The 14694-nt window shown below is 37.2% G+C and overlaps 1 protein-coding gene and 1 long non-coding RNA gene across 3 annotated transcripts; both read right to left on the bottom strand.

Moving 5' to 3' along the window:
- Nucleotides 1-208: 208 nt before the first annotated feature.
- LOC133779594 (uncharacterized) lies at nucleotides 209-3037 on the bottom strand. Its single transcript, XM_062219539.1, has 5 exons — nucleotides 1984-3037; nucleotides 1742-1845; nucleotides 1021-1604; nucleotides 569-846; nucleotides 209-474 (listed from the first exon to the last, which is right to left on the bottom strand). The coding sequence occupies exons 1-5, from the start codon at nucleotides 3035-3037 to the stop codon at nucleotides 209-211; spliced, it is 2286 nt and encodes a 761-aa protein (XP_062075523.1).
- An 11014-nt stretch (nucleotides 3038-14051) lies between these two features.
- On the bottom strand, nucleotides 14052-14694 carry LOC133780672 (uncharacterized). 2 transcript variants are annotated; one of them, XR_009869500.1, is made up of 3 exons: nucleotides 14643-14694; nucleotides 14189-14304; nucleotides 14052-14109 (listed from the first exon to the last, which is right to left on the bottom strand). It is a non-coding gene; the product is annotated as an uncharacterized LOC133780672 (long non-coding RNA). The 2 variants fall into 2 exon arrangements; XR_009869501.1 differs by having other exon boundaries at nucleotides 14189-14307; nucleotides 14643-14686.

The raw sequence follows: 14694 nt of genomic DNA, 5'->3' as shown, positions 1-14694 counted from the left end.
CAGGCCTGCCGCATGTATGTGTGGCGCAATAACCCACTACAAAAAGTCATTTTTATTGTTGAGAGAATATTTTCTTGTATGAATTAGTAAACAATCGACTAGGCAATTGAATAAGAGAGTAATGGGTAACTGGTAGTTTAGTTTTTTTTTTTTTTTTGAGAGGAAATACATAAGAGAACAAAGAGGAACAAAAGAAAAACAAAACAGCCTAGAGTCGGCCACCCAGGCAAGCCATATCTTCAGCAAGAGCCAAAGACGCCATAGGAGGAACCCCTCCTTCCCAAAAGCCAGAAGCTTGATATCGAATAGCAAACTTGGCTGTCAAATGAGCAATAGTGTTCGACGATCTTGGGCCATACCGAACAGACAAAATTCTGAGATCCTCTGCCTCCCTTTTAATAGCAGCCACCAGTAAATCAAGATCTCCACTCTCTTCTGGAGGTCTGTTTAGCATACCCACTGCTAAGCTACTATCTGAAACAATCAGCCCCCTGCAGGTTTAAATTCTTACACAATTCAATGCCATGTTGAATGGCCAGCAGCTCAGCCACAAGCGGGTCGTAGGCACAATTTATGAAAGTGCTTTTGGACACAATAACCCTTCCAGCACAGTCCCTGATCACCACGCCACTGCTACAGCAGCCTTGAACCTTGTTCCTAGCAGCATCCACGTTGATCATAAGCTCATTCACAGCAGGGGATGTCCACGCTTCATGGATAGAGGTGCTTTTGTGGGAATTGGCACCCCGACTTTGAGCAAATTTGTTATGGTAGTTGGCTGCCCAGTCCACCATCGCAGTAGCCTCTGGGTTCCATCTCTTTAGCAGACCATTGTTACGACTCTTCCTACACTGCCAAGCTAAAACAATGAAGAACCCAAATCTGTCTTTGGGAAGCTGAGAAGAGATTCTGGAAAGGAAGGAAATCGGGTCTTCCAAATTCCTTCTTTTAATGATCTTGCTGAACCCCACCACCTTCTAGACCTGTTTATTCCTTGGGCAGCTCCAAATTGCATGATACCAATCTTCTCTTTGGCTATTCTCCCCGCATCTACAGCAGTCGTAATCTTTCCTAAGTTTCCTACAAAACAACACACTGTTAGTGGGAAGCCACTTGTTGCTTAGCTTCCATAAAAATTGTTTGATTTTAGGAGGGACACTCAAACTCCACACTTTTTTCCGCCATCTTTCAGTTTCTCTCATGTCTGACCCTTCTACCATTTCTCTTTCCCGGATTTCCACTTGATAGCCACTACGCACCGAGTACTCGCCATTTTGGTTATAATTCCATATCCTCTTATCTCTAGAATCCAGGGGCCCTGGGATAATACCCAGGATACTGCTCGCATCTTCCTTATTGAAGATACTTCGTACAAAGTTTTCATCCCACTCCCCCTCAGCTCCCCTCAGGTCAATTACTTTGAGTCCCGGAGGCAGCTCGGGTTGCTCCATAAATGTGAACTGCACAGGCCTTAGCAGCCATTTATCTTCAACAATTCGAACCTCTTCTCCCGAACCGATTCTCCAACGCGCCCCAGCTTCGATAATTTGTCGCCCCCAGAGGAGACTTCGCCAAATAAAGGAAGGGGCAGCACCCAACTTTGCCTACAAAAAATCACAGTTACCATGGTAACTGTATTTGAGGACTTTAGCGACGAGGGAGTCGGGATATTTCACTAGCCTCCAGCATTGTTTAGCAATCATAGCTTTGTTGAAGAGTTCCATGTCTTTAAATCCTAAACCTCCTCTGAACTTTCTTTTACACAGCACTTCCCATTTGCACCAATGAATTCTCCTTCTTTTCTCAGAAGAGCCCCACCAGAACTTGGCAGCAATGCTATGAATACTATTTATCAGGTTTAAGGGTAGTCTAAAACAGTTCATAGCATAATTCAGCATCGCCTGCACCACTGCCTTAATCAACACCTCTTTTCAGCTGCAGAAAACAAAGATCTCTTCCAACCCTTAATTTTATTCCAAATACGAGCTTTGATATATTTGAAGGTCTCCTTCTTTGATCTGCCAACCAGCCCCGGAAGGCCCAAATACCTCTCAAAATCATTCGTAATTTGAACCTCCAAAATCTCAGCTATCTCTTTCTTGGTCCCCTCATCAACCTTGCTACCGAAACATACCTCAGACTTACTAAAATTGATCATTTGTCCCGAGGCGGTCGTGTAGCAACGGAGAATGTATTTCAACGCTCTACACTCATCAACATTCACATTTAGAAACATAATACTGTCATCCGCAAAGAACAAATGGGATACTCTAACACCCCTTCTTCCGAAGCAAAGACCCTCTAGGAGATTACTCTGTTCAGCTCCCAAAATCAAACAAGAGAGCGCTTCAGCACAAAGAAAAAAAATGAAGGGAGAGAGGGGGTCGCCTTGGCGGAGGCCACGCCCTGGAGACACATTACCTCTGACTTCCCCATTCAGCAGGAAGGAAAAGGAGACTGAAGTAATGCACCCCAAGATTTTCTTCACCCAATCTTCATGATATCCCATCTTTAACATCAACCGCTCCACAAACCTCCATTCAATTCTATCATAAGCCTTAGACATATAAAGTTTTAAGGCCAATTTCTTACCATTTCCAAAGCGATCCTTTCTCATGCAATGTAGCCCTTCATATCCAATAATTGCACTATCATGTATCATCCTACCCATCACGAACGCGCTTTGAGAATTCGAGACAGCCACCGTCAATGAGCTCTTCATGCGATCAACCAAGCATTTCGACACGATTTTATATGCCACATTGCACAAGCTAATAGGCCGGTACTTCTCAACTTTCTTTGCTTTAGGAACCTTCGGAATTAACGTAATCAGAGTTTCATTGAGTTTATGTAGAGGGATGTTATCATTTAAAACTTTCAAACAAACACTCACGACATCCCCCCTAATCGAGCTCCAAAATTTCTGAAAAAAGAGGGCGGGGAGCCCATCAATCCCCGGGGCTTTGATAGGATTCATGCCCCTCACCGCTGATATGACATCCTCCTCCGTGAACCTACCCAGTAAATTCTCATTCATATCCTCCGTTATTCTTGGTTGGATCCCTCTTATAGCATTATCTATGGATTCATTGGAGGGACTAGTTGACTTGAATAGGTTTTGGAAATAATCAACTACCACTTTTTCGATATTCTCAATTTTGCTCTAAAAGTTCCCTTCATTGTTCAGCTGCCCACCAATCTTGTTTTTCTTCTTTCTCAACGAGGCTTTATGGTGGAAGTACCTAGAGTTTCGATCTCCACATTTTAACCAGACTGCTCTACTCCTCTGTCTCCAGTAAACTTCTTTCTTCTCCACCAAACAGTTCAGATGTTTTTCCTCTCTTTTGAGATGTTGCCAGTTGCCAGGATCCATTGACAGAGATAAGTCATTAATTATTCGTTGCAATTCAACAATGCTCGAGTTCATTTGCTTCCTCATCTTATGGTTCCATTGCCTTAACTCCTCCTTGCACTCCTTCGACTTCATTTTGAGCTCGGAAGGGTTGTTGCAAACTATGCCATTATTCCACTTCTCCTCGATAATTTGTTTACACGCCGCCTCGTCACACCAAGCCTCCTCGAAATGGAATCGGGACCTGAAATTACCTCTTTTCTCCATAGAGGACCCCTCCTCACCAAACACAGTAACACTGGCCTTATGGTCAGAGCCCATCCAGTCAAGGTACTGGATCCTGAAGTCCCTGAACAATTCTTTCCACTCCACATTAGCAAGCATACGGTCCAGTTTTTCCATGATAAAGTTAGCCTTTTGGCCATTACACCACGTGAAGGTTTTCTCCTGTCTGGTAATGTCGTCCAGAGCGCAGTAATCCAGTGCTCTCTGAAATCTACTCATAGCCTCCCCACTTCGCACACTACCTCCACACTTTTCCTCCATCGTCAAAATTTCGTTAAAATCACCTCCAAGGATCCATGGCCCCTGGATAGAGTCAGCCAGACGACACAATAATTCCCAAGTATGAATGCGGTCTCCAGCTACCGGGTTACCATACACTCCTGTGAAATGGAAACCCACCTCCTCTTCTTTATGGATAATGGTATCGATGTGAGATTTTGAATAACTACAGACACTAACCTTCACGGAGGATTTCCACATAAGCAACAAACCCCCGCTTAACCCAGCTCTATCCACGGTAAACAACTTGTCAAACCCACATCTAAGAGTAACACTTTCAGCTTGGCTCCGGGCAAGCTTGCTTTCCATGACAAACACAATATCCGGTTTTAGACGAACACAATGGGATTTTAGAATATTGAATGTACAGGGGTTCCCCAACCCCTGCACATTCCAGCAAAGGATTTTCATTGTGATCGGCGGCCTTGGTCTACAAGGCGCGCCGACTCGACTTCATTTGTCGGAGACGAGGAATCCTCTAAGATAGGAAACCTCTCCCCTGGTGTTTCCTTTCCTCCTTCCATCATCAATCCTGCCTCCTCTCCATTAGCCATTGACTTCTCACTCGGTTTGATGACTCCGAGCCTTGTGGCCCTGTTTCGGGCCTCTTCCTTGATCGACATTTTCTTCCTTCCTTTTCCTTGGGGTTGAGCAGAAGGAGGAGATGTGCTTCCAACAGAGAATGTCCCTGGAACCAGCATAATTGGGGGGGGGGGGGGGGTTGAAGTTGATCTCTTCAAACTTTGTCCCTTCCACATCCTGTTTCTTGCATCTTCGCTCTAGCCTCTCAGAGTTCCCCTCCTTCTCACCTCTTCTTTTCCTATTACATATCGTATTCTCGTACCTTTCCTGGGATGTATCCTTACCAGAGCTTTTATTTCCAGTTACTCTTTCCCAACCTTTCTTTCGAATGTTTTCAATGGTCATCTCATGTATCAGCACGTGCCCTTTTCCCTTCTCATTAACCAGATTTTGGCCTTGGGTCGGTCCCTCCGGTTGAGGACCCAGCTCCTTCGCTTCACATGCCCGTAACCCAGAAGGCCTTAGGCCCAGCCCACTCACACCTTCGTACTTGTCATCCTGCTTAAGATCTGTTGACCCAACATGCACTTTCACTGCCGCCACTTGTCCATCCTGCTGTCTCCTTAGTCTGTCTCCATTATTCCTCTCTGTAGGGGGCAAAAGTTCCTTCCTAGGATTATCACTTTTCTTAGTTCCCAAATTCCCACCATTTTTCTTTTCTATCCCTTGCTCCCTGTCCAGAGCAGCCAACTGGGACTGCAAATTCTCTTCCCCCAATGCGCATTTAGGAGCTCCATGCACGATAGTACCCTTTGCAGTCCCATCAACTTCCTTGGCCCCATGGTTAACCTTCTCCTTCCTAGCTCCTCCGGCCTCTGTGTATGCCGCCGTCTCTTCTTCTTCAGCTATCAAAACTCCCTTTGTGTTGCTGAAACAGTTCTTCTTTTCATCTTCTGTGTTAAGCCAACCACCATATAGAGCTACCATATTCCCCTTTGGGTCTTGGACCAGAACTTGCTCCTCGGAGCATGAGTTTTTATGATGGCCCCATCGACCATAGCAAAAGCAAAGTAGAGGAAGAAAATCAAACTTAAATTGAACCCAGTGTTTCCCCCCTTCCACTGGCAGATATCTCCCCACAAAGGCTACCCTGTCGATGGGGAATTTAATCTTGACTCTCACTTCCTGTTTCATCATCACTACAACAATATTTAGTATATATTACATTAAAGAATAGCATATATTTAGAAGTGCTATTATTGGTGGGGGATTAAAAACACACGGAAGACATATTTTGGCACCATATGAATAAAACTCAGGCGCCAAAATGAATTTTTTTTTGTTAGTCTCATCTGCCAAATTCCCTAAATCTAAGTTACCCGAAAGATTTCTCTCAGCCTCCATCTCCGCCCTCTCCGCCCTCACGAAGACTCACTCCGCCCTCTCTGCCCTCACTCACGAAGACTCATTCCGCCCTCATGAAGTCTCTCTCTCGTCTCGTCTCTCCGCCCTCTCCGCCTCACGAAGTCTCTCTCTCGTCTCGTCTCTCCGCCTCACGAAGTCTTCTCAACTCATCTCTTCCTCACGAAGACTCGCTCCAGAGTGGAGCTCTTTCTCCGCCTCACGAAGTCACGCTCCAGAGTGGAGCTTCTCTGCCTCACGAGTTCTCTGCCTCACGCCCACTATCTCAGGTTCGTTTCTCTCATCCCTGATAATACAAATTGTTGGCTGAATGTTGTAGTTGGAGCTCAATTCTTTTCTTATTCATTCATGCTTTTGTAATTTATCTATTAAGAAAACAAAAGGTGGGCAACCAAAGATCAATATTTTCTATATTTGTATTATGTATATGTGTATATATAAAATGACAACAAGGGGTTTAATTTGTGTGTCTGTTCTTCCTCTTTTTTAATAAATAATTTCTTTCGTTTGCCGTTGTTGTTGTAAGTGATATAACATTGGATTTTGTTTTCTGCCCACGATTCCAGTAAATATTTATACAGAACCAAAATGATTTGTGAGCTACAAGTTATAGGAAATTCAATTTCGATAGATCTATGTTACAAAGAGATAAGAGCTGAGTCTCATTTAATATTGACTTAATATAAGTGTCAAGTTGTAATATTTCGTTGCAATGTATTGCCAGTTGATTTTGTTTTTGCTGGGGTTACACACACCTTAAGCAATATCTAGCTACATTCTACAAATTGAAATTTTCGTTGCTATGTAAAAAGACTTTGCGGTGAAATTCGATCTATTTCCTTATAAAGCTGCAAAGAAATTTTAGTTTCGGATAACATTACTGATCAACTATAATGGGACTGGGTAATCATTTGTTTGTCAATAGGTACTTTATGTTAATACTTTGTGATGAAACTCTATCTAGATTTCTCATTTGAAGCTTAAGAGAGGCTTTAGTTTTTGACAAAACGATTCAGAATGTTATTTATTTTGAAGAAGATGGAACTTCAAAAGAAACTGGATATTCTGAAAGCATGAGCGGCTGGACAGTTGTGTCCTTTTCTGAAGTTGAGAGACTTGGTAAAGCATGTCCCGTTCCACCAAGCCTACCCTCTAAGAATGAAGTTGATGTTGTTATGTACACAAGTGGCAGTACAGGTCTGCCAAAGGTTGGTTTCCTGCTATTTGTTTCTTTTGTTATGTTTCCTGTTCTTTTGCTTGAGCAATAGTTAGTACTGATCCAAATGTATATTGAATGTTAGATTGTACAAATACATTGTATCTTAGTGCAACATGCATATTAATATTAATTTGTCTATGTGTGTGAATAAATATATATCTAAATATATAGGAAGCTAGTTCGGTAAGGGTGTTTTCCCTATTGGCAGGGGTCAATTTTTTGTATGAAAAATGGTATTTGTTATTTATTTGACATTGATGCTTTATCGATAAAGTGATTTATTATGACTGTTAGATTTAAATAAAATGGTCAAAATTGGTTTTCCTATTAATAGTGATAAAATAAAATTTCAATATGTAATGATTCCATATGTTTGTCTTTATTCATTGAAGAAGGCTTCTTTTGAGAAACTTGGTTGGAAGTGAATAATTACTGTACATTTTAGTTCAAGTAAAAATGTAATTTGGAGTTCTTCTTTACAAGTATATATTCTGAATTGAATACTTGTTCAATCATCTTCTGAAAGTATTGAAATTTTTTGGTGTGAATGTTTAGGGTGTTATGATAACACATGGAAACATTGTAGCCACTGCTGCAGCAGTTATAATAGTCATTCCAGAACTAAATAGCAAAGATGTCAACATCTGCATGGGGTAATTATTTCATATTCTTGAGATTTACAATAATTGAATTTGAGGTTTAACCTTGTTATTTAATACTATTAAAAGGTTAAATTATTGGATTGCAAACTCTACTAGATTAGTGTGTCCACATGTGAAGTTATATGTCATACTTATATGCACGCAATCACTCGTCCAAATTCATTTAGATGCTAATACTTCCATATTTAGTTCCATGCTAGACTAACTATGCACTGTGAAATTCTTGCAATGGGTTGTGTTATTTTTCATTTCATGTGTATCTATTGCTTATTATTGCATACTTTTCTTTTTGGTTGATTATGCTTAAATAGGGCTCCTATTGGTCAAGGATATGGCTTGACAGAAACTTTTGCTGGAGCTGCTTTTTCTGAGGCAGATGACACAGTAGATGCGTTAATTTCATCTAATATAAATATTCAACTGATTGCTTTTTGACATAGTGGTTATATAATATTTTGTATTGATTGCTTTTAGCCAGGTCTTAATGAGAAATTAAAATGCATGAAGCAACATGCTTTTAGATCAGTTCACTTAATATTATTGACTTCGATTTAAAAGGAATGATTTCTTTTTTCTTATTATTTTTAAAATAGATTTTGGGAGATGAAAAGAGTGGAAATGGATTATACAAACAATGATATTCTTGGAAAAGAAATTGAGAAGAGTCTTAGCAGCATTCTAGCAAATGAGTTTTATTTAAAGATGCGTGTTAGATTTAAAATTGTTCAAAAATCTTATTATTTGCATAGATTGATATGGTAAATAACTTAAATGTATTGAAAACTATATTTTATGTTATAAGAGAATTTGAAAACTAATATTGGTGGGGCTTTAGTATGATTTATGCTTACTTAGTTGTGGCAGAGGAATTGGTTCGTAGTAATTAGTTGGAGGATGCCAATAGGGTTCTCTTGTGGGGTGGTGGTTTATTCTTTTCCCATGTGCCTTTTTTTTAAAATTTTTTTTATGGAATATACGTGTACAAGTAATGTTAGCATTTTCTTTTTTATAAGTTGATGCAATGTCTTGAGATTATTCCTTTTAAGGTTGAGGGCTTCAGCTGTAGTTTTCTAAGTTATGATTGATGTTTACAATAGTGATTGTATATAATTGCTGCATATATAACATGTTCAGTTACGTTTTAATTGTAGTCATAAGGTTTCTTGTTCTACTAATTTTCTTTATTGATTAAGATAATATATAATGTATTTTCTTAGCTATGCATATACATGAACTATTCTAATAGGTGATAATAAATAAAGCAATCTACATTTGTTTTGATATGAGTTTTGCTGCTAAACCATCTAAGGGCTTCTTTTTTCTTTACTCCATCCCACTCTTGTTGAATTTGATTGTTGGTCTGTTTAATCAAAGAGGTGTTCTCTGCATTTTCTTTTCTACTTGGCTATTATTAGTATTCATTGAAAGACTTATATGGGAATAAAATTGGTCTCAAGAGTCAAGACAGTCCATGGTGGTAAAGCAACTGTATATGAACCTATCATTTTTAATATCTATGTTAGTTCTCTGTTTCTCCCTTTTATGGAATTATTGTTTGTTTGGGATTGATCAAGCAAAGATTACAACTTGATGATGTAAAATATATTTTGTATTGGGTTTATGAAAGCTGATAGTTTCATAGCTTTTGATAATGTAGCTTTGGTTAGTTTCATAGCCTTTTATTTTGTATTTGATTACCCTCTAATAAAAGATAAGTTTATTTATTTATTTTAGTTTCCCCTCTTTTGTTAGGAATTTTCCATTTTGTCAACTTTGAATAATCTTTTTCCTATTTGTAATACTAATGTATTTGGAGCTATTACAGTTTTGGTTTCATTTGGTGCTTGTAGTTAATTCGTAAAATAAATTAGCTATTAATGGTTCTATTTTGAGTCTGAATTATGTGAGAGATAATAGTATTGATGTTGTTTTGTCTGTTCTTTTGACATTTTTTTATTATCAATTTTATTATGTATTAATTGGTGAACAAATATAATTGATTCTCTTGAACAATCAAAAATGTATTTATAATCTATTTGTGTGTATTTATGTTATTAGTTATGTTCTATTAGGATTCATCTATGTTTTGCTATATTTTTATGTCAAATTCTTCTCTGTTTTTGACAGAATTTTACAAGATGGTATGTGAGGCAGATGAAACTGATCTAAATATACACGTATTGGCTGTCATGCTACCACATTATGATGGCTTGAGCTTGTAAAGAACGCTGCTTAACAGTTCATCAGGTTATACTTCTGTTATTATTAGAGATTGTAAAGAAATAAGAGTTTGTTTATAGCATTGGATTTGACATGTATCTTAGGATTTTAGTTGTTTTAGTTAGTAAACCTCGCACGTATTCTTTCAGTGTGTAAATATATGTAGGGAGGGATTCATTTGGTGCGGTTTGCATACATATTCAATTATATTGAATTTGATCAGCCAGATCTTACAGTAACCTTACTGAAAGTTTTATAATTGGTGGCCTTGAGTAGTGTTGGTTTCTTTAACTTTTATTGTGCTTGAATGCATTTTTAATTGAAATCAGAAGTAATTAACTAGCCATTGATTCTCATGGTCTTCTAAAGTAGCATCTTTCTGATTATAATGTAATGTTATGATCTGAGTCTTTTCTAGTTTCATGGAGAATACTATCATTTATTATTCATTTATAGAATGCTTTTGACAATAAATTTATTGATGTGGAAGAAATTGCTTGCTTTTGGGTGCATAATATAAATTACAAATGTCTTAGACACTTAGCTATGCTTATTTCTTTCTGTTTTGCAGGTGCACCAGTGGCTGTGAGGTTTGATGGTGGCAGGGCTTGGAAAGGCGAGGTGTAGGCTCGATGGTACGTATCTCTTCTAAATCTCTCTCTCTCTCTCTCTCTCTCTCTCTCTCTCTCTCTCTCTCTCTCTCTTGTCTTCTGATTTTGTTTTCCCTCATAGGAGCGACAGACTTTTCTAGCTTAATCAATGGCGGTCCCCTATTTTTTAGATTGCGACATTTAAATGATGAGTATTTCCTTCTGTTATGGTGTATTCAGTATTTCCATCTGTTTTCTGTTAATTTTGTTTGCTTGTAGGGTTTGCTTTTGTTTACAGCTTGCCTGCAGCTACATTTTGATCTCTGTTTCAGGCTCCTGTTAATGGTATTTTTTATGCTCTGCAACTAGTTTTGTTTTATGTTTTTATGCTCTACATTTTTTATGCTTTTTATGCTCTTCAAAAATTAGAGTAAGCTAATCTCAACAGTATGGCTGTCTTCACCTTTCTGTGTCCTCACTATAAGGTTGTCCCAAAGCTTCCCTTATCCATTCTGTGGAAAAGTACTTTAATTTTCATATATAAGGCAATTCATTTATGCGAGTATGTGATTTAGTAAAAGCAATGAACAGGCAAAGAACAAATGGAGAGATTGGATTTCTAGCAGAAACAATGGATTACTGTCACATATATATATTATGTTGTTAGCTGCTGTAGTGTACTGCATTTGGAGGAATTGAAATGGCTGTGTTTTTTATCATTGCTCTCGGTCTGCTTCTAGTTTAGCTGCTGAAGTTAAACTTTTATTGCATCATAGGCTTATCAGTATTAGGAAAAAGAAACTTTATGCCCAGGATAATCGTTTACTAGCTCAGTTCACTATGTAATTCTTTAGTGTTCTGCTCTGTTTTTCCCTGTATTGGTTTTTCTTTTAGCTTGCTGTGAGTTGTTTTTTGAGGCTTGCTGTTAGCCGTTGGTTGTTTGAGTTGGTTTAGTGTGTATCTTTGCTTGTTTGATTAATGAAGTTCATCCTTTCTTCTTGATAAAAAAAAAAGCATTGTAGTTCATCCTTTTTTTAGGCTTGCTGTTAGCTGTTGGTTGTTTGTTGCCCTTACTTCTTTTTTTTTTTACAAATGGAACATGGTCTCTTTCTCTCTCTCTCTCTCTAAATATATGTATATAAATATATCTATCTCATCATATATCGTTCAAGATTCATCATCCTAGCCCTAGTCCTAACTCTTCATATGATATTTTCTTTTATATATTTATTTTAGAGGTGACATTATTTTAGTGAAAGAATCCACTTTTACTATGCTCTTTATATGTCTGATACAGACAACTCTCATGTTGGCTATGCTCATCTAAAAAATTGCTCAAATTGATTATCCAGTAGAATGGTGAGTTTTTTTTTCCCTTCTAGGTCTGTGATTGGTTTTCTTCTTGTAACTGTGATGATTGTTGAAACTATGATGTTTCAATAAAAATGCCTGCTTTCATAAAGACTAAGATATATAATTTGCTATGTGTTCCTTTTTCGGTTTAGAGTTTTTATAGCTAATGTGCTACTACATTATTTGGAAAGGAACCTATTTTGATTTCTTAACTTACATTTATAATAAAGTATTCTAAGTAATCTATGTATAAATATATATCACAGGCTGCTGGAGTTGAATTCCCACCTCGAGAAGAGAGCAGTGTACCATTCTTTACTCCACCCCAGACCCAGCCAATAATTTCTCCTGTTACTGAATACAATGATGCTGCTATTGAGGCCTCTTTACAGTCTGATGCTTCAGGCCTCAGTTACTGTCTTGATGACAACTGACTTTTGTTTGTCATAAACATTTATTCAAATTCTTGGTACTTATTAGGTTTTATTTTCTTATATTAAACACAAGATAGATGCAAAATAAATTTCTAGCAAAGACTAGTTTTTTTCTTATTAATAAATTGGGATATGATTCTCCTTCCACCCATGTTTTCCTGGACATGTTCTATCACCACCAAAGTGTTACCTCATTAAATTATCATATTTTTTTCTTAGTTATTTAAATTAAGGGTGAGGAAATACCATTATATCACTACCACATCAAAAGTTGATGATTTTTTTATCTCAGTTGTAAACTTGAAAAACTTGGTTATGCATCTTGTGATCACTGCAAAATTGTTCCGTGCAATTAGCTTCCTATTCATTATCAAAGAATTCATATTGTAGCACTTTTTTAAAATTATCTTTATGAACATAGCTTAGCTATTAGACGAATTTATGTAATGGAGAGTTTTATTGTGGGTCAAATTTATATAATTCACGGCTCAAGTAAATGTCTGGGTGCATTGTACAAAAGAGAAAAAGTTAACTTTTCATTCCCCTGTGAGAAGTAAATGGTTGTTTCTATTTATTTCTTTCTCAATTTAGGAGCTTTTCTCAGTAATATTATATTTCTGTCTTATCTCTCTCTATATATACTCATCAATGGGTTCTTACTCCTCAAACTACTACTCATCGTAAAACAATCAACGGTGTGGCCCATTAGCTCAAACTTTAACTTGATCTTCAATACATGTGCATAACAAGTATTGAGTGCAAATGGATCAAAATGATTATGACTATAATCATCTCTGCTGATAGTGTTGTGAATCCTTAATCAAATACAATTGATCAAATAGCTTAAGAATAATCTTATAGAACTTTAGACAGAGAAAATTAAAAAACAGAGGTGAGAAGAAGAAGAGAATTTGAATGAAATAGCCACTTTCTTTATTGCTGAATATCAATCCACATTACAATCTTGAAAGCCTTCTATATCAATTTGTTTACAAGATTACAGAGCTAATACAATGTAAATTGTCATTAAAAGCAACATGTACAATGTAATGTCTATTTATAGACAATTATACTTAACTAACATTACTAAGAAGAGTAAAACAGTTAAGTTGTTAGTGACTGAAATGAACAGGTCAGCATAGCTGGCCGAACCAATTCCTACAGATAGTATTAGTAATTTTTAGAATAACCAGATACTGCAACATGTAGCAGCTTAAACTTTTCCTATATAGTAGTTCCTAGATGTTGCAATAGATCATTTCAATTATCAAGTGTAATTGCTCTGATGCATGGGCATATGTTATTTGCAGTGCATATAAGTAGACTATTATGGATTTAATAAAAAGAAACCCATTATAATTCATATACATCTTGACCACTACAGTTGCATCACACCTTATATAGTCAGCTGCTAAAATACTAAAACCAAACTAAATCACACCTTTATAGTTCAGCAGAATATTCTTCCATAGAAGAGAATCATCTGAGAGTCAAAGTAGAGTCCAAGCCTCACTATATTTAGGCACAAAGGAAAGAAAGAGAAAAACTGATAGTCACAATAGAATTAGAAATTTATATTAGAAAATAGAATCAAAATTATGATCCAGAAACATAAACATGAAGGAAACTGCTTGTCTATAACTGTGTACAAAAACCATTATCCCTTCTAATAGTACAAAGACTAGAACCAATATATAAAATGGTTCTGAATTGAACCGAGCATCTTGCTCTTTAAGAAACTTGTCTCCAAGCATCCGAGCAAGATTCAAGCCTGAAGAAGAGGCAAAAAGTGACTACTTCTTTATTTAAGATTATGGTAGTCCAAAAACAAAAAAATGAAGTTTAAGTACCGCATAATCGTGTTTCCCCATCTCTCAGTGGCTCTCCTCTTTCTTCCATTCTCAGTCTTTCAGTATGACTAACTACTCTATGGTCCTCCGTCATCTTAATCGGTTTCCCATTGGCACTGCTACAATTAAACATATTCAGTATAAATTATCATGCTGCTGGTATAAATTACAATGCAGGTACTTCTATAATTATATTTGGACCACATCTAATAAGTATTAAACAATAATAATTTTACAGAGATATATTTAAGGAAGACAAAAATAACATACTGTATTAAAACATCATAAGTTCATTGTCATGATCATGTGTGCGTTAATGTGTTTCATCAATTGCTTAAGTTTATTCTGTCTGAGTTTGTGATTTATTTGAATTTCATTGCTGGTTGGGTTGGTTCATGATATTTTAATTTTACAGAGATATATTTAAGGAAGACAAAAATAACATGATACGTACTTCATAACACATGCTGAGTCCCCCACATTTGCACATTGTGCAAAAAAACTTT

Source organism: Humulus lupulus, chromosome 5 (genome assembly GCF_963169125.1).
Source record: "Humulus lupulus chromosome 5, drHumLupu1.1, whole genome shotgun sequence".
Lineage (NCBI taxonomy): Eukaryota > Viridiplantae > Streptophyta > Magnoliopsida > Rosales > Cannabaceae > Humulus > Humulus lupulus.
This window is presented reverse-complemented; position numbering and strand designations above follow the sequence as displayed.